The following is a 12,720-nucleotide window of genomic DNA, read 5'->3' as shown; positions in this document are numbered from 1 at the left end:
AAAAAAAATAATTGAAAAAGAGAATAAAAATTTGAAGTTCTTACTGGCAGGGTGGATCATGATTGATTATATTTTTTCTATTTTGGTTTATTGTATAATTTCTCAAATACAGCTCAAATATGCATTTCTTGCAAAATAATTTTTCTTATCTCATAAATTGGAGACATTTTTTGAGAAGAAAATAAATATTTGTTTCTCCCTTCACGTAAATGTCAATGGATATGGAAACAAAAAAAGTTGATGTGTATTTTAAATTTCACATGGCAAAATCTACAACTCAAAATTTACATGTTAAAAATAAAAAACACAAAACCTTTTAAATTGAATAAATGTTGTAAAAAATTTAACATACGTATTAAATGTGTGTAGATATATGAATCTATTAATATTTTTTTATGAAGATTTATGACCCTTACAGTTGCAATAAGCCGAATCTCATGCTCATTGGCATAACGTTCGAATTTTATTTTATAATTTTCTACTTAAAAATACATGTAAAAACCAACTCGGATAAACTCGAAATTTGCCCGTGATCGTGCCCACACAACCTATACTGGGTTTATATTCAGCAAGGAATCCATTCTCGCTATAGACTGCATGGAATACTACAAAAACTATAACAGTTAGCTTCTAGTCACAAATCAAGGTGTTTTTATGCCTGTCTGGAACTGTGTTATTTCGTAAATAAGGCCCCATCGCCTCATTGTGTGGTTTTCAATATCAATGTAAAATCGAATATTTAATTAACCAAACTTTTTCTGTAGTAAAGCAAGCCATATATTGGTCAGTTTTCACGTCCAACCAAAGTGTTTTGGAGGAAATGTCACTCTGGACTACTCATTTTATTTCACAAATCCAGTCAACAAACCAAAACCTTAGTGTATAGCAGGTGCAATAGCTTAACAGTGAGCCTTCTGTTCAAGTTTTACAGCCTGGGAAGTGCGAAGAAGGGGCACAAAACCATGAGAAAAAAATAACTTAAAAACAAAGAAAAACAACTTTACAGAACATGAAACTGCGGCAGCTGATTTTGTTCATTCATCGGTGCCATTGCTGACCTTGATCTCTAGAAGACGCTCCACTGGCTGCCGGCATATTGGACACCGGTTCGTTTGGAACCTCAAAACTTTAGCACATTCGCTGCACATACACTACACATCGAAACAAAAAAAACAATGAAACATCATTCATAAGCTACTAACAGCTACCTTTACTCAAACATAGTTTCACGAATACAAGAGATCAAGTGTTCAAGGAAGACCAAAGATCTATTTGAAGAATCCCTTGAGCTCTAGCTTTAGGAAAAATAGCTTCCAATATTTTTTCAAGATCTGTGGTGTACAAAATCCCATAGTTTTTATTGAATTAGTTTTAGGTCCTTATTTTGTTTATTCTACCTGTAGGCTACAAGACGGTGGCTTTTGAAAGTGGATTGTGCAAACCATTCAACCTCCTCGATTACAGTCAACTGGGAATTTCTATGTATTGAATTCCTAACACTGACAATCATGAAGAAGTACCCTTTACACATAAATTCCAGGCACAAATTCTTCGGTCTCCAACTTATATGTGAGGGAGAGTGTTAAGTGACTATTATTGCCCAACCCTGAAAGATCACATTTATACCACATGCTATTATTGGCACACCTTTCTTCAAAAATCTTCCTGATATAAAGCATAAAGTGGTGTGAAATTGTAATGCTGGGGAGAGAGTAGGAGTACCATATGTCGACATGGAAGGACAGTGGTGTCTCGAGGTTCTGAAAGACATATAACACATTCTTTTCCAGGATCATTTGCATCAAATTCATCCTCTGCCGAATTTCCAATCCCATAAATCTCCTGCAATTCATATCTCATGCCATTCACCCATAGTATTTGCTTCACCACCCTAACATGATATTCGCCTTTATCCTTTTCAAACACAGCCTGAGTTATCTGGGAGTTTGAAGATCCACTGTTCTGATTGCCACTGTTGTTATCAGAGCATGTAGCCTCAGCCTTAACTGCCAATGGGTACACATCCAAGTCACTGTCTTTTGACAATTCTCCATCCTCGAACATTGAAAGGTCTATTCCAGTGCCAGATGGTTGTTTAAACTTTTGGGCTAAACCTTGATGAAAATGAACAACGATCGGTGGATGTAAGGTTTCTTTTGTTGGAGTCAGGCAGCAATCTTCACCTTCCTTGGCAAAAAAGATTATCTTAATGCTGCATGCAGCAAAGAAACCAAGTTAAAATCATACTTTATCAAGAGAAGCATACAAAATAAGTTGAACAAAAAAGCTAGAAAACAACTCAGTACCAAGTTTGAGTTTTAAAGGTTCTCCTGTAAATCAGTTTGGTATCTGAAAGTTGAGTCCAAAGTTTTTTTGAAAAAGGATATTGGGCGAGGATAAGAGTCACGTGGTGAGCCCCAGACGCACACTAAGTGACACCATGAGTCCCAAAACCACACAAGCGAGATTCTACTCAATGGATTCCACTAGGTACATTTCAAATTCAGTCACTTTACAAAAATGATTCTTTACAAGTTCCAAAAGAAAAATATTCCATAGTCTTTGAACTTATCAAACTCTCTCCGCTGACCAACGTGATGTAGCGGTGATAAAGTGAGATTTTGACGTTAACTTCTCCAAAAATATGAACCTCCTAAAGAACAGCTTCCAAATATTTTACCAAATATAAATCCCAACAATAATATTTTCCACTACCTCTATTCATTGAGAAGTATAACAGACACTTTCGAAATACTAGGAGAAAAAAGGTTCCAACAAAAACTCAAATACCATGGGAACAATGAAACACCTCACTTGCACCCATACAATCGAGCTCAATTGATACCTAGAAAGCCGAAACATTTTCCAGCTTGGCCTTTTCATTTTTCAGTAACATTTGTAATCTGACAAGGTCCGAACCAATTAAACAAATTCTTACACAAGTTTTGGAGAGAGCGCAAGATCGGTATCAAGGCTTAAACTTGTTTAATACAGCGAAAAATCATTCCCAACTCCAAGATGAACTAATATTCAATAATAGTTGCTTCTTTAAGATACCGAAAGAAAGACAAGTTCACACGAAGGAAATTTCCACAAGATCAATCAAACGGAGCATTGCGTCTTCCAAATAAAACCAAAATCACAGCTAATCATTCGTGAATCTTTATAAAACTTAACATAATAGAAAGTTCTTAGAGAAAAATTAAACCTTCCAGTCACAGTGGCATCAAAAGTGAATGCAACGAGATGCTTTCCAGGATGTGCCTCATCAGGCACGATTCTTAAAGTTTCCTTCTTCAAATTAACATCATTACGAATGGTGACCGCCTTCTGGTGTTCCACATACGGCTGCGCCGGAGGCTGCATCATGGGTCCGTAGGGGTACCTCCCGTTAACCCAACTAGCATGCGCGGCCGCGTGGTGGTGATCGTATGGTGCTGGAAGAGGCATCGGCATCGATGCAGGCGGTGGTGGGTAGTAACCCGGGTACTGGTAATAAGGTGGCGCGTTGGGATTAGGGTACTGCGCAGGAGGGTACGGCGTCGCAGCTGCGAAAACATATCGGTTAGCCGTGATCTCGGGCTGCGGATCCTGCGGCGTCGGAGGGGGAGAGTGGCTCCGCCTGCTGGAGCTCCTTCTCCGCCCGTGCACCCCGCTGCTCCCAATATTACCCATGTCGCATACAAATCCGAAATAATTCAAGGAAAAACACCACCTTTCTTTAACAAAAACACAAAATTTAAGAGTTCCAGCCGCAGGAACCCATCAAAAACCCATTGCCGCATAAAAGGGAAATAATGGAAGTCAAGAATATTTTGAGAAGAGAAAAGCGAATGTGGGTTTTATTAATTGCGTGGACGTAATGAAAAGGAGGAAGGAAGTAGAGACATCACACAAGGAAAGGGCGAAGAATTACAATTTTTAATACTGCTAGGGCCTAGGATTGGTATTTGGTGGGGATAACAAAGACGAATCAATAGTTAAAGACAAAAAGGAATTGGAAGAAGAATCTAATAATGAGAAAGGGGAATGGATGAAGGCGGTGGTGGGGTTGGGGTTTTGGGGTAGCGTAAAGCTCCACCTGCAACTTTGAAACTATGCAACGAGTCAAATCCAAATGATGCCAACTTCACCATTTTCGAGTTTTGCTTCCTCCTCCTTTCTTTCCTTTTTCACATTGACTTCATTTTCTATTATCTTTATTTATATACCAATATAATTATAAGATAAAATATACATTACGGTGATTTTTTAAAGAAGAGTAAAATTCTTTCAGCTAATTTGTTTGATACACGTCTGGCTAGACTTTTAAACCTCTGTAGATTAATGTATTTTGGAGAACCCCAAGAATCAAGATATAAGTTACGGGCAACTATATATCACGTGTTTATTACATATATATATGCCGAAGAATAGAGAATCGGTCAAGTTTTCGGTTTGGTCCCCACGGGTAGGGAGTTGAATGAAGGAGTTATATGTTTGGTCAAGTTTCTTGAAATTGAGAACTGAAATCAATAAAAATGACTTGCTTATGGGAAATTTAACATTTCGTAATGGGCTATCATTTATTTACCCACACTTTAGTCAATTCAAACAGAAGTAGAAAGTTTTCTCAAAAGTAGACTCTTTTGTAAAATATCTTAGAAGAATTGGTGTCGGCTGTAATATCTTGTCTCTGATATAATAATCGAAACATGATATTTGTGCTACTATGTGGCTTAAAATATTTGAATTTCACTATTCCCATCAGTTATAATTTTTGATATAACAATGATTACTCGGTCTTACAATTGGTTGTGGAGCCGATGTCACATGTTCGATTTCTATTTATTGCAAAGAGTGTAATTATTGTTGAAGAGATTGTTGAGAGCAATAATTGTCTTTGCTGGTAGAGTTATTGAAACATGATACTTGAACTGCTGTATAGTTTAAAAAATTTTAGTTATACTATTTCTATCGCCTATAATTTTTGGTAAACAAACAAGCACATAGTCTTACAATTAGATTGACCATGTGAGAATGTGATCTAACATCATTTTTTGTGAGTTCGAGAGAACAGTTTGTTACCATTAGATATCAAGTTTGGGACTTTTATGTCAGATGAAGAACAATATTTGCGAATATAATTTGTGCTTCCAAAAAAATTAAGTATATATTCCATCCAACTTTGGTGTTAGATAACAGCTTTCATCTCTTCCTTAAATTCTTTATGTGTCCGCTGCATAACAATTTTCAGGTGTTACAAAGTACGTAGTACTTACATGCTGGAGCAAATTCATTACGAATTCGCACAACTTGGAGAGCACTTGAAAAATTCTCACCTTAAAAGTCAAAATAAATGCGTCTGGCTAGAGTCTATAAATTTATTAACACGATATCCGTCTTTTCTTTCCACTCCTCCTCACGATTTCTTTAATATTTAGCAACGTTCTTCCATTCCTTTACAAATTCACCCATCCCATCAAGAAAATCCTAATATTAAGACCAATAAAATATAGCACAAGTACAAAAAAATTAATATATAAAACCAAACACATAAGCATGCATGCAACCGATTTCCTATATTTTAAGCTGTTTCAAATCCTCCCCAAATACTTTGGCAGCCAATGCTACAGAAGATGAAAACGACCAAACAATCTCAAATCCAAAATTTCATGTTTTCTCATACAGTGAACTCGAAACTGCAACTCAGGGATTCAAGAACAAGATTGGTGAGTGGGGTTGCGGTTCTGTTTACAAGGTAAACTGTTAGATCTTTAGTTTTTTTTTTTTTTTTGATTCATGGATGCAAAATTTAGCTCTCCTTAATGGTCAACTATCAAAAAAACTTAAGGGGCGCCTAATAGGTTACAACTTTGTGGCGGTAAAAGTTTTATTTGTCGAACCGGATTCGATGCGTGGGGAAAGCGAGGATGTTGCGTAGCTGGAGCTCAAAGACTATTGGTGTATTACATGGAAAATAATAGCCTCTTGCATTATTAATTGGGTATAAAAATCGTCTATTTTCAACTTTTTTGGCATATACTTTTGATTATGAATAGAGAGTGAGGTGAAAAGGGTGAAGTTTACTTGGAATTTGAGAAAACATGTTTCATTAGGAATTGTAAAAGTGATTTGTTACCTCCATGAAGAATTGAATCCTCATATCGTTCAAGGCAAGTAATATACTTCTTGATAAGAATTTCACGTCCAAATTCGCGGATTTCGGCTTGGCAAAGCTGTTTAGAGACGACAAATCGCACATCAGTACTCGTGTCGCAGGAACATTGTAAGTTTCCACTTCTATTACTGTTGTCTGATTTCTTGAATTAGAGCTCTTTATACATTCATTTGGTGTTTCTCATCATGTTTATTTTGTTCGGGGTGCATAAAAAGGGGGTATTTATCTCCAGAATACGCTCATAGTGGCCATCTTACCCGAAAATCAGATGTTTACAGCTTCGGAGTACTCCTGCTGGAAATAGTCAGTGGGCGCCCTATTGTTGATTACCATCTGCAAAATGGAGAGCAGTTTTTAGTGGACAAGGTAGCCATTTTTCCAGGTTTAGTCAAGACTCTAAAATTAACCCGTACGATGAGAAAATGATCACACTTTCATACGTTTGCCTGTGCAGGCATGGGAACTTCACAGTGGCAAGAGCCTTTTGAAGATGGCGGATTCTGCACTGAAAGGAGATTTTCTGAAAAAAGAAGCTGTTCGGTTCTTGAAAGTTGGACTGCTATGTGTGCAAGAGATGGCCAGGCTCCGGCCTTCATGTCCACTGTAATCAAGATGTTAAACAATGATATTGAAACAGATAATGTTGAGATATCACGTCCGGGACTCATTGCTGATCTTAAGAAGATCAAAACACGTCAGAAGCAATCACTGTCCCAGCATGATAGTTGACGAATCTCTTTGAAAGACGAAAGGTTCCAATCAGTATTTCCATATCATTGAAGTAAAAAATACCAGCATTGTCATTACAATAGGATTAGCAAGGGTCCCGAACCGAAGTTTTGTAATCTAATAAAAACTAATCCCAAAAATATTTTTTATTTATTTCAAAAGGAAAATGTCGAAATAACAACCCATCTGTGCTAATTTGGAAGCAACATAATGTACAGAAGCTCATACGAAATTTACAGTTGCAAGAGAGTATTACTAGCCAAAAGCTGCCTATCTTATGCTGTGTTTTTAATAATCAACATATCAAATGATGCAAAAATTTATCTGAAACTACAAGATCAATCCATCCTTCACTATTTGCTCCAACATAAGTGCCAAATTCGACATAGTGATCTTTTCACTCCGACGATCTCTCAGAGCAAACTCTGCTATATCCGCAAGTTTTAGCAGTGGTTCAAAGTTTCTTGGAAGAGCAACATGCCGGTCGATTATGGCAGCTGCCTTGCCTTCTCTAATAAGTGGTAATGCCCATTCGACTAAATTTGGAGGCATGCAATCAGCATCATAAGGTTTTCTTCCACTAAGAATTTCAAGAAGCACAATACCGAAGCCATAAATATCCATTCTCATGTCAGCACTAAGATCCCTTTCGTTTGGACTAAGAAGCCCAAAATCAGCAACCCGAGCTGTCCAATCAGCATCGAAAAGAACTTTTGAGCTCTTAACATGGCCATGAACTATAGGAGGTGTGACTTCATTATGCAGATACTCGATTCCCTTTGCTGCCTGCATAGCAATTTTCAGCCGCAGATTCCAGTTCAGAGTCGATAAACCTCCGTGGAGGTGATCGTGAAGAGTCCCATGTGGCATAAACTCGTAAACCAGAAGCCTCTCCCCCATTTCAGTACAATATCCCAACAAGTTCACGATATTGCAATGCCGAATACTACACAGGATTTCCAACCCCATTTCAAAATCACGGTTATTGGTGTGGATAATTGTGGCAGCATTAGCTCGTTTTACCGCCACTTGCCTCCCATCTGGAAGGACGGCTTTGTAGACAAAACCATAACTTCCTCTACCAAGCTCATTGAACTCCTTGAATCCATTTGTCGCGTCCTTTAATTCTGAGAGTCGGAACACTTGAGCAACTCCAAGACATGGGACAACAGATGCCAGAGGATGTTGATCGGTATTGGTATCGCTTTCTTGGTCAGGCTTGCGAATGCATGACACAAGTTGCCTCTTCATTGTCCCTTCTTGATCTCTGGCGACAACCCGGGGTATAAGGCACCAGCCGAGCAAGATTAGCAGGAATCCTGCTGCCGAGGACCCGACTACAAGCAGCAGTTGTCGCAACTGATTCCAATGCTTCTGCTGTGACTCTGGTGAAGAGTGGAGCTTGCAAATATCTGAACAAGAACTATTCTGGCAGAGAGAACAAGATGTGCAGACTCTATCTGCATCCCCCGTACACGAGCTAGACGCGAAAAAACCTTCGGAGCAATTCGAACCACAAGGCAAACAAATCTTTAGATCTTTTCTAGCACACAAGCTTGTCAAATCCGGCTCATTGAGAAGGCTCGCATTGAAAGCAAACATTCTTTCCCCACATGCACCGGGGCTACACAATCCTGGGCTGCATAACTGCAACGGAGGATCATAATCAACTGGCGATGAAATGTTTGCAAACCAACAATCAAGAACTAGATCACCTTCTCTGATACCACATGTAAGAAAGTTCGAAGAAGCAATTGCGAGAAAACCAGATCCGTTTGGAATCAAGGAAGTATTGAAATTCCCCCAACATTCGATTCCATGATTGTCCTCTCTGATTCCACAAAAATGGCGCGCACCAGCGGCCAGCGACACGAATCGATCCCCGGCTGGAGGGCTACCATATGAATCATTGGCACCCCAGCATTTAACCACACCAGAAACCTGCAGAACACCACAAACGGAGTCTAGCCCAGAAGCTAAGGTCACGAAATTATCTGATGTGTCCGAAACAACAAGACTACCGGACTTTGGTCCCCAGCAAGCAATCCCTCCATCTCTAACAAGACCACAGCTAAACCCATCACCAGAAACAAGTTTCCTGAACACGAGTATACTAGCATTCTGGTCATAGAACCTGGCACTATCTTTCCAACTTGCACTCCCGTTGGATACACGAACGACCTCCCAACAATCAACGCTGCCAGAATCGTTTTCCGAGTAATAAGATCCCCGAATCGCACAAACGTGGTCCTTACCAGCAGCGACATGAGAATAAGCATTCGTCTTAAACACCGGAGGTACAAGTTCAGAGCTCTCCGAAGATCTCGCTGAATCCCAACAATAAACCTGCGAAGTGTTCGCCAAAATACCGCACAAAAACCCCTCTCCTCCAGAGAGCGCCACCATAGGAGGCAAAAGCGCTGAATACTGCATTGAACTCGAAGCAGTAGAGGAGCTATTATTGGTATCCCAACAAATCACATCTTGCCTGCCACTAGCATCGATAGCACAAAAAATGCCATAATCCCCAAAGGACGCGGAAATGGTGGACATTGAGCCGAACCCAGATGCAGAATCCATAAGTAAAAGAAAAAACAAGAAGGAAAAATGAAAGAACATTGGATTCAACGAAGACCCCGGAAGAGAATTGCGAAGATTTCTCATAACTCGGATCGTTGACTGGGATACAGCGGAATTGTACGATGTCATGGAGGTGAGAGAGGGTACAGCGATGAAATTCGACTTGCTCAGCAGGTGATGAGTAGAGAACGTGGGTGTTGCTGGTTGCCATTTGCACGGTGGGCCGTTGGAATGCTCGAATCTACTGTTGAGTTTTGGCTGTAAATCTCTACGGGTTTTACCATTTTCGTCTCTCTCATATCCTTGTCTCTTCTGTCTCTCGCTCGAAAGTTCAACTCTTCACCTATGATTGGATATTTGCGTGAAAAAAGCATTCTTAATTCCCGCAGACTTCCTTTCAAGATTCATTGAACAAATCATGTTCGGGCATTCAATAGATTTTGCACATGCATCGTCGCAAAAGTGGGCCACAGTCGCCTTGTGCCGGTATGGATTTTAGATTTCCATTGGATTCGGATGTCATATATCATACAAAAATATATATATTTTAAAAATTTCTATATTTATTAAATGATTTTTTTTCCTTAACGTATTTATTCAATGATTTTATAAGTCTCCAGACGAGACATTTTCATATGTCCTCTCAAGCTAAAAGTTTTTCAATTTTATCCCAAAATCATATTTGATAAAGTATATATATATAAAACGAGTTGATTCGATTCATATTTGTCGAGATAAAAATACTTTAAAAAATGAAAAATTTCAGAGTTTGATTAGATAAAAATTAACGGATGAGACAGTCGTACATGAATTTCGTGTTTGATATACAGATTCCATTTCCTAAATTTATTCATAATTTCAATATTTCTAATGAGTTCCTTTTTCCACATTTTCCAACTAATTACTATTGCATATGGGACAAGTCATATATTTAAATCTATTATATCCATGATTTGAAATCGAAAAAAAAAATTCGTAACTAAAACAATTATTTGAAAAATAAAAAAAATATTCATGCATTATATTATAGACCACTCGATATGTGCAAAATCTAGTGTAAAATTAAAATATAAAACTCTTGAAATCTAATGCATGGTGTTTGGTGTAAGAATCAAATTGATGTTGCTTAATAATTTTAAATATAAATATGAATTTTAACTATGGTGAATTAATTAAATAATTATAGTGGATGTAAGATTTTTGGAGGTTTTGGCAAATATAATGTGGCCCACTTAACTTGGAACCAACTAGCCTATATTAAACTCATTTGGGTTGGCCATATGATTTCCAAATCCGGTGATGTACGAAAATGTTGGACAATTAATGTCTTGTCGAATTCTTAAATTGACACTAAAAATTCTTAATTTTTTATATGTTTAAAATACATTTCTCAACAATACTTTATTATAATGAGAAAAATAATAGAAAATTTTGGGAAAAAAACGGATTCAAACTTCATGTAAAAAGTTATTTTTTATTTGACAAAAACTTGTGTGAGACGGTCTCACGAATTGTATTTTGTGAGACGAATATCTTATTTGGGTCATCCATGAAAAACATTACTTTTTATTATAAATATCGGTATGATTGACATGTTTCACAGATAAAAATTCATGAGACTGTCTCACAAGAGATCTACTCTTTTTTTAAATTTTTTTTATATAAATAGATACAGAAAATTACCAGTACACATGCTTTCTCTTTTCTCGCCTTCCTCTGTCAAACTTCATAAAGGGCTGAATGTGCTGCTTGTCTTGTTGTACCTTTTTACCTTTCGGCTTTCACAATACCTTTTGTCAAATTTACACCAATTTAATGTAGAAATTTTAAAGAAGTTCAATCAAAAGATGGATTGCTAAATTTTAACCATGATCACTGAATCACGAGTTAGTTCGACTCTATTCGGTATTGATCCAATGACTATAAGGAGGTCGCGTCATTTTTTTTTTACTTGATGTCAATGTATTGATCTACGAAAAAAATACATATGATCAATTTACGATCATCGTATCAATGCTTGGGATAATATCCTTGTGGAAGAGCCGAATAAATCCTAAACTACATTGCATTGATAACTAGTTTTATATCTTCATTTTACTAATAAACTATTAAGTAAAACCTTCAAAAAGGGTTGGTCTTTTTGTAATCTGATTCAAACCTCTATTAATGAATTTACGACAATAACATCAAATTGATACTAAGAAAAAAAATTATACATCCACTATTAATTAAATAAATTCCATTGCAGAAATTGTATCACATGCTTCTTACTTTTCAAATACTGTACATCCAGATTTGGTGATTGTACCAGCTTGTATTTGGTTTTAGTCAACTTCCTCACAGTTAGATCAATAATCAATTCATTTAAGTCATTACACTATAATTAAATTTGCTTTAAATCATCGCACCTAAACTTAAATTTACATTTAGTCTATGTCATAAAAATAATGTGTGTACCCTATCTGATCCACAACAAAATGTGTTTGCACTTCTTGAGTCCACACATGTTTTTTCTCGGGTGAAGATCAGTACAAAGCATTTAAAATATGATACTGATATGTGATATTTGAGTACAAATTATTTCAGATTTGATACTAATATATTATTTTTGAGTACTCAAATAAAAAATATTAGTACTAATGATCTTTTCGGATAAAAATCAATACAAACATTAAAAATATAATACTAATATATGATTTTTAGTACCCAAACATGTGAAGCAAATTTTGATATTAATGAGGTTGCTACAAATTTTTTACTCAAAATATTATATCGTGTACTAGATCTAAAACATTTAATAATCAAATATCATATATTAATATCATATTTTCAATGTTTTGTACTGATTTTCATTCCATAAGACAAATTTGTTATTAATATCAGTATTTACTATACATGTTTTGATACTCTAAAATCATATATTAATTAGTTTCATATCTGAAATAATTGATACTTAAATATCACATATTATTATCAATGATTTTCATCCGAAAAGACAAATATGTCATTAATACCAATATTTGGATACTCAAAAATAAAATATTAATTAATTTCATATCCGAAACAATCGATACTCAAATACATATTTTTCATGTTTTATACTGATTTCATCCGATAAAAAAATATAGGCCACGAGAGTTTAGACATATTCTTTCTCATACAAGAAATGAAAACAAATTTTTTTTTTTGAAGGATTTTTTGAGCAATTTAAAATTATACTATTCAATTTAATTTCCTATCTATATTTTATC

General features: G+C 36.4%; 3 protein-coding genes across 3 annotated transcripts; 1 reads left to right on the top strand and 2 right to left on the bottom strand.

Annotated features, from left to right (window-relative positions):
* Positions 1 to 802: 802 nt before the first annotated feature.
* Positions 803 to 4,168, bottom strand: LOC140839831 (probable E3 ubiquitin-protein ligase LOG2). Its single transcript, XM_073206790.1, has 3 exons — positions 3,209 to 4,168; positions 1,723 to 2,212; positions 803 to 1,151 (listed from the first exon to the last, which is right to left on the bottom strand). Exons 1-3 carry the CDS (start codon positions 3,673 to 3,675, stop codon positions 1,035 to 1,037), a joined length of 1,074 nt encoding a protein of 357 aa, XP_073062891.1. The 5' UTR covers positions 3,676 to 4,168; the 3' UTR covers positions 803 to 1,034.
* Positions 4,169 to 5,545: 1,377 nt separating this feature from the next.
* Positions 5,546 to 6,889, top strand: LOC140839284 (cold-responsive protein kinase 1-like). The gene is made up of 4 exons (XM_073205923.1): positions 5,546 to 5,740; positions 6,156 to 6,268; positions 6,376 to 6,542; positions 6,615 to 6,889. The coding sequence occupies exons 1-4, from the start codon at positions 5,546 to 5,548 to the stop codon at positions 6,887 to 6,889; spliced, it is 750 nt and encodes a 249-aa protein (XP_073062024.1).
* Positions 6,890 to 7,010: 121 nt separating this feature from the next.
* LOC140839830 (serine/threonine-protein kinase-like protein CCR1) lies at positions 7,011 to 9,951 on the bottom strand. The gene has a single exon (XM_073206789.1). The coding sequence runs from the start codon at positions 9,596 to 9,598 to the stop codon at positions 7,220 to 7,222; it is 2,379 nt and encodes a 792-aa protein (XP_073062890.1). The 5' UTR covers positions 9,599 to 9,951; the 3' UTR covers positions 7,011 to 7,219.
* Between the last annotated feature and the right edge of the window lie 2,769 nt (positions 9,952 to 12,720).

The sequence above is a fragment of the Primulina eburnea genome, chromosome 8 (assembly GCF_022965805.1).
Source record: "Primulina eburnea isolate SZY01 chromosome 8, ASM2296580v1, whole genome shotgun sequence".
NCBI classification, from domain to species: Eukaryota; Viridiplantae; Streptophyta; class Magnoliopsida; order Lamiales; family Gesneriaceae; genus Primulina; species Primulina eburnea.
This window is presented reverse-complemented; position numbering and strand designations above follow the sequence as displayed.